Source organism: Gobio gobio (genome assembly GCF_949357685.1).
Source record: "Gobio gobio genome assembly, chromosome: 1".
NCBI lineage: Eukaryota > Metazoa > Chordata > Actinopteri > Cypriniformes > Gobionidae > Gobio > Gobio gobio.
In genome coordinates, this window is record NC_137097.1 from 39906652 (window position 1) to 39925262 (window position 18611).

At 37.8% G+C, this 18611-nt stretch overlaps 1 protein-coding gene across 1 annotated transcript in view; it reads right to left on the bottom strand.

Annotated features, from left to right (window-relative positions):
- Positions 1-503: 503 nt before the first annotated feature.
- The window catches only part of grin2ca (glutamate receptor, ionotropic, N-methyl D-aspartate 2Ca), a 99706-nt gene continuing 81598 nt past the window's right edge, over positions 504-18611 (bottom strand). The window contains exons 6-13 of the mRNA XM_079829618.1: positions 16240-16408; positions 15682-15835; positions 14359-14484; positions 10062-10291; positions 5073-5233; positions 4786-4973; positions 4476-4708; positions 504-2706 (exon numbers count right to left, since the gene is read on the bottom strand). Of these exons, the coding sequence (XP_079685744.1) occupies positions 1117-2706; positions 4476-4708; positions 4786-4973; positions 5073-5233; positions 10062-10291; positions 14359-14484; positions 15682-15835; positions 16240-16408 (2851 nt within the window). The 3' untranslated portion in view covers positions 504-1116. The remainder of the gene's footprint in view (positions 2707-4475; positions 4709-4785; positions 4974-5072; positions 5234-10061; positions 10292-14358; positions 14485-15681; positions 15836-16239; positions 16409-18611) is intronic.

Sequence of the window (18611 nt, forward strand, 5' to 3'; positions counted from 1 at the left end):
AATTGTATTCATGAAACATTCTTCCTCCTAGGTCATACATAATCTTGGCATACATTTATGTGGCTATATTCATGCAGCATTTTGTAGACACTGGTTGTCTAGACTCTATATTCCCAAGAACTTTAGGTGAGCAAGACATTTAAGTGAAAGTGTCTATAATATTGTTCACCAGTTACTGGATTAACAGTTAATTAAACTACGAAATGCATGAGATTTCATAAAGTTGTACATTTCGAAGCTAGTTCTTATTTTAAAAAGTTCCTTCTTTGGGAGGATCTGTAAAAGCCTGCCACACATTTCAGCACTGGGGGCATTAATCTTTCTTTTTTCCTTTTAATCTAATCATTTTCAAATTTCCAAAATAAATCCACCGTACGTTGGTAACACAAGGCCTTTTGGGAGGTTGTCTATACAAGATGATGTCTAATGACTTGAACATGCATCGTTTCCACTCTAATTTGTTGTGCTTTTTTTGCAGAAGACACAAAGACAGCAGTCCTTTTCAATCGGCCCTCAGGCCATCCCATCGTTTATTAAACCGTGAAATAGCTGTGGAACTACAGAAGGTAAATCAATTCTTCACCATTCTAAAAATCAGATCTTAATTACATCAGAGGAGTGACAAAATTTGACAATGAATGGCTTTCTCAAACCCCTGGGTTTAGAAAATTCTTGGAAGACATTTTTGTGTGGCTATGTTATAAAATTCTCCAGCGGTTCTCCAGATTCAAAATGGTTGAATACCCTGACACAAATAAAAACTAGATTTTCAATTTAAACCCTTTTGGTTTTAAAGCTGCCTTAAAACATGCAACATCCAATTGTTTGCAGAGAATGAGTGTAATTGGTGTAATGGCATTTAAAAACAGTTTAAATAACAATCAATCGATTATAGATTAAGAACAGTTCATTATTATTTTACTCTTATTTTTTAAAGTATACTGAAAGAAGTCTCCACAGTAATCACTTGTACATTCCCCCATCCCATCCCTGCTGTCTTAGGGTGTTATTGCACTGAGATTACCACCTTTAGCTTTTTTTCTTGACTTCGTTCTAGATAGCAGTTCCCAGTATTTTACCCTCACTGTTTGGGGGAAACTGTCTCTGGAGATCTCTTCAAACCTCTGACTCCAGACTAGATACCCTACCCCAGGGCCGTGGGGCAAAGGGACTATGTACGTTCCGTGCTACTAGAACCTGCCTGCGGTCCCTGCGCACGGAAGAGAATGGCACAGTGTGCAACGACTCCTCGTTTGAGCGCCCAGCCCCCTCATAGCTTCCAATAGCAGAGTTCTGGTACAATACGGGTCTGCTGCCTAACCGGGGCACCAAGGCGGCATTATCCGGGCAATGGTTGACACATGGAAACAGGTGGCAAGTGTCTTTGGAGTGCTCGTGGAAGTGAGCGGGTCCCTGCGGTAGAGGACCCAAGTACACCGGCAGGTCTGTGTAAGAGTTCAGGTACGTTGAGTAGTGTCCTTGCACTAGTGTGGAAGAGGAGCGCCGCAGGGCTGCCGTATTCTGTAGAATCGCCTCCCGGTACGAAGGAAGGCGGATGGACTTTGAGTACTTGAGCTTCTGTGTCTTGTACGGGTAGGAGCCCATGTGAGCTGGGTCCAGATAGGCTGGCTCCACAGCCATGTTGTAGCGAAGGTTGTTACCAGCGCTGCCATACATCTTCGAAGGCTTGGGATTGGTCACCACCACTCGAGGGAACAGATCAGGCATGTTGATGCAACTGGTAGAAGATGCAGAGGTGGAGGGCTTCTCATCCAGCTGCCGGATCCTGTCACCACCCCACGTGGCCCTGAGAAAAGAGGCGCGGCGGTTCATTTTATCTTTCCCCAGAAGAGGAACGTCATCCATCTCCGGTTCTAGATACAACTTGGTACAGGAGTTGCAGCTAGAGTTGGGTCTCTGGAAGTGGCTTCTCAAGCAGGGTGTGGTATGGGAATGGTTTTCCACAAGGTGGTTGCTTTTAAGCTCAGCCAGACAGGACTGGGGAACATCATAGTCGTCCCTCCGTCGAGTTTCCGGAGATGCTGCTACATAGCTGTGGGACCTCTTTTTGCGACCCAGACCTGCCATGTATTGTTTATGGCTTCCCGAAGGTTCCTGGTGTTCCACAAAGATGTCCGGTACCTGAAAGTCACGGTAAGAGACGTAGCGAGAGGTAGGGTGGTGACAGGACTGGTCCACGTACACGTGGGGTTTCGGGGCTGTCGGAGGTGGTGGGTCTCTCATGGCAATATGGGGACTACTGAGGCTAGATATAGGTAGTGTCCGTTCGTAGATGTGGTGGTGGCTGGTGCGTGCGGGAAGAGTGTAGCGCAGTGAGGTAGGCCGTGTTCCCACATGAGGCTTCTCCAGCAAGTGCTGAGTCGTGTTGTCCACGTTTTGAGGGTATGATGAGTGGTTGTCCATAACGCTAGCGATGCAGGGCAGGCGACTATGGCTGAAGTCTGTTCCTATGAGGCAGGTAGGAAGACTAGGTCTGGCTGACTCTGGATCACGCCGACTCCAGTTCTCTATTGTCTTTGTGGCATTGTCCAGGGAGTTTTCAACTCTTGCAGATGAGACAATGTCCTTAGCGGTTTGGAGCATCTTCAGCATGTTGGCCTGAGTGTAACTGGTGGTGACATCTGGGTTCTGCATGTTCCCTTTACGGTCCGTGTCTTCCACACCGTTAAAGCAGCTGTAGATTCCCTTCAGGGAAGAAATAAGAAAAATTTAGACTTTGTGCCATAGCAAACATAATTATTACTCTTTTCCCCTCATAATAGCATAATACAAGCTATCTATTCTTAAAAGCTATATATTGTGTGTTGTCTTACAATACTGAAAAATAAAGTACAGTCCTAATGAAGGGCAAAGTTCTGATAAAATCCAGTTGCTATAATTTTGCTGCAATGACCAAGATGTATTAAAGTGCCCCTTTTATGTTTTTTTTCAAATATTCCCTTTCATACAGTGTAATAGCTGTTTGTGAATGTAAACGTTCTGCAAAGTTGTAAAGTCGAAAGTGCATGATAAATAAAGTTATTTTCTTACAAAAGAAAGAATCGACTCTGAACCGCCTAAATGAGTCGTTTGTGTTTTGAATCCCACTACATCACTAGAAAACACATTTGCATAACGCCCGCCTATGCTGTACATTGTCCACCCACGAACAACTTGGTCAGCCTTCAAACACGTAATTTTACTGACTGCTTCTCAAATCAACGGGGAACCAGCTTGTTCCTCAGAATCACAACCTGTAAATATGAATAATCATTGATGTGTATATTTTCTGCCGGGTGTTCAAAATATGTAGTTTTCTGTTTAATATTGTTTATATTGTCCGGCTAACCGGCTAACTCACATTATTACTGTCTTACTGAAATACTTCTGCTGTCAGCTGTGGGCCACTATTACCTAAAACTGTGACTATTAATGCAGATTGTCATTCTTACTACTTTGAGTAAAGATGAAGGATGGAGCAAGATTTAGTTTTTTACAAAATTTAATGTTACATCAGTCATTTCACGTTAGTGCTGGGCTAACGTATGCGCCGTTATTGATACAGTTCCCACATGTGCACCGCAATAAATTAGAAATATACATATGGGTTTGTTGATGGACATAAGTTACTCTTGTTAATGTTATGGTAATGGGCTTTTGGCTTCAGAAACACGTGCTGTACATGATAGACCAATCACAACTGAATGGTCTATCTGACCAATCAGAGCAGAGTAGCTCGCGGAAAGGAGGAATTTAGAAAGACGAGTCGTTTGAGAATCATTGAAAACTGTGATTTTGTGTGTGTCAGAAAGTATTTTTTGACATTGGATGCATGTACACCTGTTATAGGAGTCCTAAAACAAAATTTAAAATAGCATAAAAGGGGCACCTTAAAATGATAAATTACTATCTTTTACCACATAAAAATTCTATTAGGCTGATTTTACATATGGTTAATTACCTAAAGAACTGTTAGTGACTGATAAGATTATCCGTTTATCAGTATTATAGTTATCTCTGAAAGTGGCTGTAATTAGCCAATAGAAAAGTAGCTGCACATACATTTGTAACATTCCACCTTTAAATGAGGTCTTTAAGTTTGTTAAGCTTAAGAATGTGCTTTAAAAGGGCTTTGGAAACTATTCCATAACCGTAGGACCCTAATTAAATTTTAACAGCTTTTCCCTTGACTTTTGGTGCTCATTCACAGCCTGGAGTTCCTCTGAAAATCAATTGCACCACATTTATGTTTCTGTTAAGTCTCTGTTAAGGTACGTTTAACCTTTCTTTGCAAAATTCTCTTTTTAACTATGTTCTTTCTTGTATATTTTATTTATATATTTTTTGCTACATTTTGCTTTGGTAAAAACAAACATAGAAAAGTAAAAATGCCTCATTTTGAATGAATTACTTTGCATTATGCACCATATAGTAGACTGGATTTCTAAGAATAAAATTTAACACATAAAATTTACCCTGCTAATAGCCAGCAAGAAGTCCAAACGCTCAGACTTGTGGACAGAATGCCGCAGCTTCCAGTACAGTAGATGTTCCCATGCAAAGACAAGCAGACTGAGACCCATAGCCACTAGAAGCATGTAAAACACTCCGGCCATGTTGTCAATGTCGAGCTTAGAGCTCATCACCTCTTTCTTCTCGTTACGACAGATACCAGTGAGCCACACCGTCTGCAGCTTCTGAGTTTCACCTGCGATAATACATAATACATTTCAGTCACACTTTTGAAGCAGAGCTCCTCAACCTAATGTAAGTTTCTGAGGTTACCGTCAGCAAGGAACTGGAGAAGAGCGAGGTCTATGGGGCGCTTCCAGCGAGATTCTTTCTGAAGGGCGATGCCGTAGCCTGTCGTAGCAAATACCTTCCCGCTACCGATGGTCACCAATTTACACCCTTCGTCTTTACCGGCCATGTAGTTAAGCACAGCCGCATCATATATGAAGGCATCCAGCTTCCTGTTAGCGGCAAAAAAATGACGTACGTTAGCGGAAAAGAGAATACACTGGAGGCAGACTTGTTTCAGAGATTCGGGTGAAAAATGACAGTAAACACACCCAGTTTTTAGGCTGTTGAGAGCATCTTCCACACCTTTTTGGTTGTACTTAACCATGTGGGAATGCATTTCGGGATAATTGCTCCTTATGTTTCGTTCTGTGCTGCCATTGGGCACGGTCCCAAACCGGAATGGAGGATATTGGTCTTGTGGTCTCTGGAACTGAAAGTTAGCATTTCAACAAGTTAGCATGTTCAAATTGAACTTTAAGAACAAAGTACAGCCCAAGTGGTAAAAGTACATGCCTGGATGAGTTACGTAGTTAAGGATTAGTGCATTTTAATAGATTCCAGCACCGCTAGATATGCCAGTAATGGCTTTTGGCTGGGAAAGCTATGCTGCTAGAAAGTGTGATTGATTTTTCTTTAAGCTGGATTTTTGCATGGGAATTTATTCTAGGTTCAGCCTTCGTTTTCACCCTCATCCAAGGTTTCCCACGATTCTGTATCTGCAAATGCCACATTAAATACATTCTAAATCCAAGTGAGAATATGACTGAAATTAATCCTCAGGAAGAAAGCTGGAAAAAAATGGCTGCAGTGATAACACTCGGACCAAAGCCACTGGGCCATCAACGCTCTTTTCTGTCTCAACCCCCAAGTGCTTCTCAGTCAATTAATTCTCTGCCCTGTTCAAATTGTAACATTTGAACCTCAGGTTTTCCTTATAAAGACGAGGAATTATCTCAGCTGCCTGGCCAAACATCCGAGGAATTCAATATTACTTTTCCCTTGCTAAATTTCTTCTCATTTAGTTTCTACATGATTACGGCCATGTTCATTAAGTGCAGTTAATGTAATATTAAAATAAATGTAATATAGCCACTAAGACAGCACTTCAGAACTCAAGGCATGAATAATTGTGCTGTAATATAGGTAACCTTGCTAGTGTGAATGAAGGAGAACTGTCTCTAAGGAACAGGTGGATGTAATTGTATTCCGGCTGAGAGCATGTGACAGACTCCAGTGCCAGTGAATGTGTCGTTTTAAGTGTGTATGCTGTCATCTGAGGGAAGACAGTATAAGTGTTGTCTTTCATCTGTCCCGTGGCCCTGAACACTTCAAAAGTTTACTGCTAACTAAGAAAAAATAGAGCATAGAGCAGATATTTCTTATAGGGATATATATATATATATACACTTGTTTTGACATAACTGTTGTGCATTAAAGGACAACTCCGGTGAAAAATGAACCTAGGGGTAATTAACACGTGGTTACCGAGTGGATCGTTCTCTGGAATGCATTTTCATGAAAATCGAATGTAAAGAGTTTTCTCTCTAAAAACAGATTAGCTTATAACACTAGTCTATGGGGCATAGAATAAGTAAAATTAAATCGTTAGTTAATACCACTAACAAGGCTCAAAATAGCCTCACACTAACACGGTAGCATAATGAGGGTCCCTACATGCAAACCGAAGCATTGAGAACTTTGTAAGTGTACAAAAAGTTTAATAAGAAGATACTTTATAAAGACAGTACATTACGCGTATACAGGTATACTCGTATACGTAATGGTATTACGCGTATACCATTACGCGTAATGGTCTTCTCACTGGCCTTCCCAAAAAGACCATTAGAAAGCTGCAGCTCATACAGAACGCTGCAGCCAGGATTCTGAGCAGAACCAGAAAATATGACCATATCACACCAGTCCTCAGGTCTTTACACTGGCTTCCAGTTACATTTAGGATCAATTTTAAAGTACTATTACTTGTATATAAATCACTCAATGACCTAGGAACTTAATACATTGCAGATATGCTGATTAAATACAAACCCACTCAGATCATCAGGATCAAGTCAATTAGAAATACCAAGGGTTCACTCAAAGCAAGGAGAGTCTGCTTTTAGCTATTATGCCAGCCGTAGCTGGAACCAGCTTCCTGAACAGATCAGATGTGCTCCAACAGTAGCCACTTTCAAATCCAGACTCAAAACACATCTGTTTAGCTGTGCATTTACTGAATGAGCTATGCCACCGTCTGATTGCACCATATCTTATGCATTTACTCAATGAGCTCTGTGCTTTGTCCGAACTGCTTGCACTTTAATTATGTGTTTCAATTTAACCCTGTTTTATTTTTAGTTTTTAATTATACTTTTATTTTTTATTATTTTTTATTTTGTTAAGGCTGTCTGGGTGGAAGAGGTTGAGAGACGGGGGAGTGATAAATCGAAATCCCTCCGCGCGAGGACGATCCGTTTATATCTGCTCTGACGGATAGATCTGTATAGCCTTGGTGGTAAGAGGAAGGACCGTGTAGATCCGCTCTGACGGTCGAACAAAGTAGAGATAGCCCTGGTGTTCCTGTCCAGGAAGATTTGTCTGTAAGGGTAATGTTTAAATGCACAGTTACCTGACAAATATTTTTTGAGAACTCCCTCCGGTGCGAGGAAGACCCGTTTAGATCTGCTCTGGCGGGTAAAACATCTAGAGAATGCCCTCAAGTTAGGCCAAGAAGATTTGTCTGTAAGGGTACTGTCTAAACGCACAGTTACCTGACAAATATTTTTAAAGTAAACCTGACTCTCCATTTTCTTCCACCCCAGATAGGGGATTTCATCTTTATTTTTATTTCCTTTTAATTCCTATTATAACTATGATACTATATATTTTTTTATTTTATTCACTTATGACTATTTTAACTTCATTTCTGCGTAAAGCACTTTGAATTGCCACTGTGTATGAAATGTGCTATACAAATAAAGTCGAGCCACGGTTGAATAATCCGCCATCTCCTTAGTTTGTATCCTTTGGAAGCACATGTCTCTGTTGCGTTCAGTTTTTTTTTAATTATTATTTTTATTTATTTCTTTTCTCTGTTGCGTTCAGTGCTTTCTTCTGGAAACAACGGACCATATGAGATTCCAAGCCACAGTTTAACACTTAGCACAGCGTTCGTGGCTCGATTTGTCGAGACTGTTTTCCAAGATGGCTCCTGTCTGTATACGCGTAATGTACTGTCTTTATAAAGTATCTTCTTATTAAACTGTTTGTACAGTTACAAAGTTCTCGATGCTTCGGTTGGCATGTAGGGACCCTCATTATGGTACCGTGTTAGTGTGAGGCTATTTTGAGCCTTGTTAGTGGTATTAACTAGCGATTTAATTTTATGTATTATATGCCCCATAGACTAGTGTTATAAGCTAATCTGTTTTTAGAGATAAAACTCTTTACATTCGATTTTCATGAAAAAGCATTCCCAGAGAACGATCTACTCTGTAACCATGTGTTAATTACCCCTAGGTTCATTTTTTCACCGGAGTTGTCCTTTAAGTTCACCACAAATGAAGTAATCAAAAAAAGTAATCAATTACCCTCCCTTCGTTCCAAACCCATAAGACTTTCGTTCATCTTTGAAAAACGAGAGATTTTTGACCCCCCATAGACAGCTATGTAACTACCACTTTGAAAGTTCATATACAGTTATAAACATATAAAGTTCATAAAGAGATCGTAAAAATAATCCATATGAATTGAGCGGTTTAGTCCACATTTTCTGAAGAGACACAATCGTTTTATATGATAAACAGATTTAAAGGTATAGTTCACCCAAAAATGAAAATTACCCATGATTTACTCACCCTCAAGCAAATTACTTTCTTCTTTCAGACGAACACAATCGGAGTTTTATTAAAAAATATCATTACTCTTCCAAGTTTGAGATTTTGAAGTCCAAAAAAGTGCATCCATCCATCATAAAAGTACTCCACACGGCTCCAGGGGGTTTATAAAGGCCTTTTTTGTAAGACAAATATCCATGTTTAAAAGTATATAAACTAAAATAACTATGATGGATGGATGTACTTTTTTGGGTTTCAAAATTTCAACCCCTATTCACTGCCATTATAAAGCTTGAGCTTGGATATTTTTTTATATAACTCTGATTGTATTCGTCTGAAAGAAGCTTGTCATATACACCAAGGATGGCTTGAGGGGAAGTAAATCATGGGGCAATTTTTATTTTTGGGTGAACTAACCCTTTAATTTAGGCTTTTATTCACATATAAACTTTGATCAGCTAGTTCACTCTCTCCCTGTCTCTTATTCTAATAAAAGTATTATTTTAACATAACAATATAAATTATTAATTATTATTATTAAAATAAGTTAACAATCTAGTATATATATATATATATATATATATATATATATATATATATATATATATATATATATATATATATATATATATATATATATATATATATATATATATATATATATATATATATATATATATATATATATATATATATATATATATGCTGCAAAAAACAACTGTACTAAACTGCAGCTGTCAAAGTTTGCAGTTTGAAAGCATTAGCCTGGTCTGTATGTGATATTCTTACCCTCTGGCTATTTTGCCCTTCAGGCATTTCATTCTTTGTGTAATGCCTGTCAGACACACTCCTGAATCTGAATTCCTACCAAAACATCTTGCTGTCAGTGTCTAAATCTCTGGTAGTCAACTCATGTGGCTCTTTAATGACAGTGTTGTGGCTTAAAGTCTCACTTTGTCTTCAAAATTGCTCTTTAACAGTTTCCATCTGAAGCTTGTCAGTTCTAACAGCTTTCAGCATCATTACAAATCACTTCACCTTGATATGTCCCTACACAACCAATTAGAACAGTGTCACACAGGTAGGATTATTTGGAGAATAAAAATGTTGCTTTAATGTTAGATTTTATTAATTGCGATAATTTTTTATATTATTTATATATATATATATATATATATATATATATATATATATATATATATATATATATATATATATATATAAAGAAAAATAGATATAAAAATATCAGCAAATAACACAAATTAGTGATTAGTACTCTTATCACAGTATTTAATCATGAAAGGGTACATTTCCACATATATTAGCAGCACAAATCCCTCTTATAGTTCCACAGAGTGATGCCTTTAATTAAAACTCGTGCTCTAGAATGGCCTTTTGGATAAGAGAGACACTGGCAGCTCTTACCTTCTTGTCACTAAGTCCAGAAACAGTGTCAATGTACTGCTCCTGGATCATGAAGGCGGCCAGGTTGGCTGTGTAGCTGGCCAGGAAGATCACGGCAAAGAAGGCCCACACCAGCACCATGATCTTACTGGTGGTGCCTTTGGGGTTTTCAATGGGCACTGAGTTGTTGAAGACGATCCCCCACAGCAGCCAGACTGACTTCCCAATGGTGAACGTCGGCCCACCTGGATCTGAGATACACAATATAAAGCTTCTTCAGGGTTTTTGCCATCATTCTTCATTATAGAGTTGATGTTAGGTTAAATTTAGAAATATTTTAAATTGATTATATTTATATAAAGTGAAAATAGCAGTATTTTATAGGTGATGCTATTTACACAAACTGAAAATAGCAGTATTTTTGTTACCTCAGTGTATTACCGTTATAAAACCATTAGCACATTATAAAAAAGTATGCAATAACAACATATTCAGTGTATATGATATGAATATTTTAGTGCTGTCAATCGATAAAAAAAAAACGAATTAATGACACATTTTCTATAATTAATCACAATTGATTGCAACTAACATTAAGTTTTTAAATATAATTTTATGTAAATAACGTAGAAACAACATAAAGATTGTATTTTATAAATATTTATAATATCTTTTTATTAAGCATTATCACCTGATACCAATACTGATGTCTCTATTACATGGACTTTTCTTTTCTCAATTTTAGCCATTAATTATAGCCATTCAACATTACAGTATAATTTAAAGCTATCGACTTTAAAATTTAATAGGCTTTAAATAATATAACAACATTTAATTTAAGTGAACATAAGCCCATTGTAATAAATGTCACATTTAGCTTTGCCTTAAATATATCAAACACTTCAGAGTCTTCACTGGATACATTATAAATGAAATATAGATTAGTCCTTATTAAAGCTACAAATGTTATTCAGTCAAGAGCAGTTAGTGATTTTCTCTTTTTCTTTTGTTCTTTGATTAACTTTAATGACAGACAGCAGTAGGTTTATTAGGCTGCTGTCACTTTAAGACCTGACACACATGGCGCAGATCTGACACAACTCTTTGCGTTCATTTAACATGTTTTAATTCATTTAAGACGCTGCTTATGAATACTCAAAACAGTAATTTTGACAAAAATGCCAATGCATTAACACGTTCATTTCGACAGCACTAGTATATTTATTAAAATCATAAATGAATGCCGCTTTATTGGGACATTAACTTGTCCATAAAGCCCTCCCCTACACCTACCCAATAAACACTTTATTACCATTATTAAATACCCATTAGGCACTTTATTTCCACTTTTTTGAGTTTTTTTATTTAAAAGAAACGTCCAGATATATGATGGAAAAAAGAGAAGAATGAGTTTGGAAAAGGTGGATTCGAACCTTACTCTCCTTGCCACTGCCCCTGTTATCAGATGGGTTTCTTAATTTTGTCTGGCTCAATCAGACAATGTCAATGTCAATTTTATTTATATAGCAGCTTTAAGAACCAAGGTTGACCAATGTGCTGCAGAATAAAAAAACATAACGATAAAACAATACAATACAATTATAAAAAAAAGTTTTTAACTTAGATTTAAAAGCAGATATTGATGATGCAGATCTAATACAGAAGGGCAGAGCATTCCACAGTCTGGGGGCAGCTAATGACATGGTAGACTACATTTCAGCTTCGACCACTGTAAACGCTCAAAATAACTAATTGGTTTGAGTAGAGCCAACTCAAATTAAACAAATTAGTTCAATCAAATTAACTTTTTTGAGTATTTAGAACTTTTGAGTTCACAAAACATTTTAAATAATCTGAATTGACCGTTTGCAAAGACCCGCCCCCTTTAGTTACTGTTGCTATGTCCGACAAGCCATGGCACTTTCACCCCACACATCATGATCTCACGCAGTGAAATACACATCGCAGAGCAAAGAGGACACTGACAAGCGTGGACAGACAGGACAGAGCAGGTTACTTTTAATATGAAACAAAGTATCAACTCTCAAATTTTGTCATTTTTTAAATAATTTTTTACAATAAATACAGTTTTATGGCTCTTTAATGTGTTGTGATCACTGTAGCGTCTCAGTTAAAGCTGCTCAAGAACCGATCATCTCTTCCTTCTAGTTAACTTATAGTATCAAATAAACATGAATGAACTTCAGAAGGAATGTTGTTTCAACCGCAGAAAGACGTCAGTACACACCATTTTTCAAGTTCAAGTCCACTGACGTTAATCTACGAACTCTCCTGACTGCTTTCTCTGACAAAATGGCGGAAGTCGGATTATGATTGGACAGATCGCTTGTCAATCAAACTCCTGGCAAACGGTAAATTGTTTCATTGTTTTTAGTTTTATGAACTTGTTTCTTTTAATTTAGACAAATTTAAATTGAACTGAAACTGGGCTGGGATTTCTATTTTTCTATTTCCCAGCATGCTTCGCCATGACACTCAAAAGGGAGAGTAAATGCTAAAATTAAGTGTTATATAATGATATTTGTGCAAGATTAATGTTAAGGTGGAGATTCAGTAGTGTTTAATGAAGAGTTTCTGTTAATTCGGTTCATGCTATCAAAGCATTGTTACCAATTAGCAAGATAGCATTTATAGAATTAGCTAGTTAAAGCTAGCCACATTTCCACTTGTAAAAATATTTAAGTTGATCATTTTAATTTAAATGTATGAATTAGCTTACTCAAATATTTTAGGTTAAGAGCAATTAAAAGGTATGAGTACAAAGCTTCTGCTTACTTAAACTTTAAATTTCTTAACTTAAAAAAATTGCATAACCATCTCTGGTTGGACAACCGGAGAGACAAAACTGGATGATCTATTGTCAATAAATCTGAAAGGTAAGGAGGAGCCAAAACGTTTGACGATTTAAACACTTAAAGAACACGCAACCAGTGCAAAGAACATAAAACCGGTGTAATGTGGTCCCGTTTTTTAGTACTGGTTAAAAGTCTGGTAGCTGCATTTTGAATGATCTGCAAGCCGGATAGAGCTGACTGGCCAATCCCTAAATACAGCGAGTTACAGTAATCCAATCTAGATGTGATAAAGGCATGAATTACTTTTTCAAACAGAATAGGTTTTACATTTGTTAGTAGACGAAGCTGAAAGAAACATTATTTGACCACTGTATTTATCCGTTTGTCAAATTTTAATCAGACAATGGTGGGCGGAGTTAGTGTAAATAGCCTCTGTCAACAGGGTGGGCTATTGATTACTTTGTGTAAATAGACACTCCATTAAATAATCCACTGGTGTATAATATTAGGCATTGTTATTGCCCTCACGGCACATTCTTTTCGAGGTCAGTTACATTCATAAATGAGATGTGTTGTTGCATAAGCGATGAGATTAAATAGAAAGCAAATAGAGACTTTGCTTAAGTATCTTGCGCTGTAGATGTTTTTCCTCAGGCCCCATTTACACTAGTGCGTTTTCGTTTTAAAATGAAAACGATCCTCGTCTATTACTGGTGTGTCAACTGCGTTTCAGAAGCTATCTCTGTCTACACTGCACGACCGAAAACGCATGTCACATGACCATTCACGCACACTGGGCATGCGCATACAGTAAACTGTTCTGGTCTGTTATTGTCGTGTTCAGGTAACTGTTTGCGTAATGTGGGCAGCCACACGATCATTTTCAAGTCTCCATTTTGGTCCATTTACACCAAAATGCAACCCTGGCATTTTCAAACTAAAACGGAGTCTGCAGTGTTTTCAAAGGTATCCATTTTCGAGGTTCGAAAATGCCGGAGTAGTAGACGACAGGTGTAACCTTAGCAAAAGTTAAGCGTTTTAAAAAGCAAAAACGTACAAGTGTTAAAGGGGTCTCAATAATCTCATGTGTGTCTCCTCTAAAGAGTCTCAAACTGTGCTCAGATTTCAAAGCCTACAATCAAAATATCTCAATACAAGCTCAAACATTTCTCAACAAACTCTTCCCCTGATCTAAGCAGGTCTCCACATTCATTATATAGCCCTTACTGTATATCAGTTATCTCATTTGTGTCTATTTTTATTTCTCCAAAATTGGATGACAAACAAATGAGATTAAGTTAAACTAATTAAACATAATTTACCTGTGCTGTGAAAGCACAGTTTCTGAGCAATAAAATATTCCTCTAATTACACGCATTACCTTTTCTCCTAGCTTATGTTCTGTCAAACCTGTTATGATTGATGAACAGAGTATCAGGTTGCCACTGTTTCTGACATCTGTCACAGGTCCTGAGGTGTTAGCAGAGGCGGTGAACACTGACCTTTGGCACTGACCAGGCTGCGGTTGTAGCCCACAGGACTAAAGTATTCAAACACAAACACAGTCACTGCCACGACTGTAAGACACATGACAAACATCATCACCCACACCGCTGGGCTGTAGGGCTCTGAAAGAGAGAGAGAGAGAGACAGACAGAGAGAGAGACGAGACAAAGACAGATGAACCAAATGACGCCATTCCCAAATTACATGGTTCTATTGTGGCAGGACTGCAAAGCCTATTTAAATTCTGATACATGCAAAATGAGGTGCAAATTAAAGTCAACATGATTCATATGCCATTAAACAAGAGTCACACGCGAGTAACACTGCACTGTAAATATTTATAACATCGTGTTTTATGAAATAACAGTATGCTTTTGTATTTTACTATGAATTCTGGGTTCTGGGGAGGTTTATTGTTATAATGGAAAAATGTGCAAAAGGATTTATGGGATGGCTAACCGACCACATCGGTGAATATAAAATAGTGTCAACACAGGATATAAGATTCCCAAACAAACACTGATGTAGTGGTTGAAGGTTGAACTGGGCTGGCAGCTGTTGATCTTTATCACAATACTGCTGTTTAATTACAAATTCTTTACAGAAAATGATAAATACGCCTTTCATTGTCACACATGTCACATTCCAGCCCACGTAAGAATAACCTCCAATCAATTTTTGCCACTTTATGAGCACATTTTAATAAAAAGAACACTGTTCAGGGAAAACTTTAGTTAAATCCTATGGAGTGTTCTGTATCGCTTATTTGAGTTTGCTAGTAGACAGTAGCCCCTTTCACACAACAATACCGGTAAATTACTGTAAAATAACCAGAATTACTTAACCGCTTAATACACAAATATGCTGTTCATAAAAGCAACAGCTTAATGGCTTTTTACCGGCAAGAGATTCACATCACATCACATCACACATCAGCAGCAAAATACTGGTAAATTCTGTGATGTCAGTCATCAGAAACTATCTTTAAATGCTGCACCGTTGTCTTCATCCAATGTGAGGAGAAGCATTTTAGTTTGACTATCTGAGTGCATGCATAACGGAAGATCAAACATATAAGCTTTTGACCAGCACAGTTGGTCACGTTTTTACAGCTAAAGCAATGTAAAAGTGGAAAATGTAAAATTATATATATAATTTTACATTTTCCACTTTTACATTGCTTTAGCTGTAAAAACGTGACCAACTGTGCTGTCTTTCTGTGTTTACAGTAATTACTGTTTCTGAATACTGTGAAATGTCAGTCAGGTACTGTTCCTTAATAGTGCTAATTTAGTTTGTTTTACAGTAGTATTTCTTACCCAAGAAGGCTGAAGGAGACACGGTTCCATTGCTCCTGGCCACCATCACACTGATGCCAGTCTCCACAAACGGCACAGAGAAGTCAATGATCTCAGAGCGCTCCTCATTTATGGTCAGAGAGCCAATGGCCATGTCTGCTCGCTTATAAAATACCTGAGAAGAAAGATTAGGGGGGAAAAAAGAGAAATTTCAGTTTATATAAAATGATTATGCAAGAGAGGTTAATTAAGATGTCTATACATCTTTAGCAGACAGTAATAAATAATATTATAAATAATATAAAAAATAAATAATATAAAAAATATTCATTTTTTAGTGAATTGTTGTTCTTTTATTGTCCGTAAACATGTTTGTTGTGGCTGTGCCTGTGCTAGTCCAATAATCACTGGGTGTGTCTGTGCGTCCAAGTAAGCCCTACGTTATGGGGACAAAATGTCTTCACAAAGACGGCAATAGCCAGAATCATTGGGGACATTTTTTGGTCCCCATGAGGAAAACAACTTATAAATCATACTAAGTGATGATTTTGGAAAATGTAAAAACTGATGTTTCCTCACCTCTCCGATCATACCGTTCCAGATCCCTCGTACCAGCTTGCCATGTTTGCCATTGGTGACCAGGTAGAGGTCGTAGGAGAACTTGATGTTGCGAGAGAGCTTTTTCAGGATATCGATGCAGAAGCCTTTGCAGCATAGTTTGGTGTATGGCTCAGTGTGTCCGACTATCCTGTGGGAACACAACGGGAACTTTATCAACTTATTTACCAACCGATGATAACAAACAAAACAATCAAAAAAGTCGGCAGGATGTTTTGTCTTCAGATTCAGCACTTTTCAATGGTAGTATTCACATGAATTTGAAAACCAAACCTACAAAGACAAATCACAGTCATTGCAATAGTGTTTTTTCCTCTATGTTCTTCGAGTGTGAACAAAAAGGGTTTATAAAATTACACATTTCAGAGTTTATAATGATGAACTGACCAAAACAAAGTCAATTTTTACAACTTTTGTAAATGTGAGTGGTGCATGACTGTGCAAAATGTACTGCCATTATGAGTCATTGCTTGGGGTTTACTAGGGCACCCATGCCTCAAAATTATTATGGTCTCTAGGCATGGGTGCTGATTTATGTTTCTGTACTCACACTTCCCCCACCCCCAAATTCATTTGCAAATACATTATCAACCAAAAATAAATACATCTTTATTTACTTCTGTTTCCATAAGCAAATGCTATCTGGGCTACGCAAGGTGAGAATATATGCTACAAATACCCCTCAAAACATTCTAGCTAATTACTCAATAATTAAATATTCTTGGTTTTAGTTTTTAAAGATTACTTTCCCTGAGATGGTGCGCTTGATGAATTCATTACACGAAAGTTATTCTTGTCTCGTGAAGAGAAACAAACGGACTGCAAATACATTACCAAAACCACCCAAACAAAACCACATTCTTCCCATGCGTGTTGTTGCATGTCTCTCTCTTGCTGATATACCTGATGATTTTGAAGTTAATTGCTTAAAATGCTATTTATTATCCTGCAAAAACAGAAAGCACACTTTTGTGTCAGGTTGTTATGTTGTAATACTAAATATAACAGGAGCATTGTGTGTATTATGACCCACTGGGACCCGATGTGAGATCCACCAATCAATCAGAGAGGTTCCCGAACTTCAATAGATTTTTTGATTGGTTAAAATGAATGGAGCATATCTCGTGTTCTTCATTGGCGACTATGTCTCTAGGGGTCCCTCCTTCAGTGTAAGTCAAGGATTTACATCTGCCAGGAGAAAATTGTAGGCTGAGTCGAATTGAAAGATTGCAGCTTTAAATTCTACAAGAGGCCATTCATGAGCCATGAACCATCATTGTAATCTTTGTTTTTGAGCAAATATTCCCACACGTAAACAAATACTCTCTTGACAAGAACACGGGTAAGTTCACAATGTAGTTGAACATGTTGCATCTGCATAGTTTGAATGATTTTAAAATGTCCCTGAATATTAAGACCAACCCTACAACTATGGCCTAAACATACTCGTCTTATGTCTTTCTGTGCAGCTTGAAGTATGCAAGAAGTTTCAAATATAGGTCAACTGTAATGGCCAATCAGAACATGGCCTTGTATATAATCTATTTGTTTCTGTCATTAGTTACTCAAACTATTTTTTTAATTATGTTCAGTGCCAAACCATTTGCCACAGTCAACAAATTAATATAAACCAGGCCATTTCTGTGTAGATACCTAAAATGAAAAACCTTTCAGAGATGGTTGTGCCTCATTAACATTACATTGTTTCCTCAATCTTGGCCCGTTTCCTGTTTCCTCGATTATGAATGTCGAGTCGAAACTTACATCCAATCACAAGTAATTAACGACAGCTCCAATAAATCCATTCACACTGTCTAATGGCAGTGACGGAGACTGTTTGGGCATTTTCTATGGCCAGACAGGGAAAAACAATGCATTCTGAATGTATAATACGCAGTCTTTATGGTTATAGTCTTTAAATAACATCAGTGCACACATGCAAAAGCAAGAAAACGTCCTCTGGGAAGGGTAGGGGAACCTAAAAATGGCAAGGAATTAAAAAAGGGAGGATTACGAGAGCATTGACAGCGAGAGGATGCGTGACGTCAGCAGTGAGTGGGCCGTAGTGGCCGTCACAACGGGTCCTTGTGTTTTGTCGCAGCTGTGACAGATGGAAGAACAGCCGGGCCAAAGCAAATCCAACTCAAATTAATCACAAACAAATAAAGATGGAAGAGAAACGGCCTGCAGGATGACTGGCCTCATGTTGGATAAGAGCTGGTACTGTACATACAGGATAAAACTGTTGCTCAGACATTCGCTTTGTTCTTATAGAAATGGATGTGATTGTGGTATTTACATAGTCATGTTATATTATTCTGTCTCCATCTGTT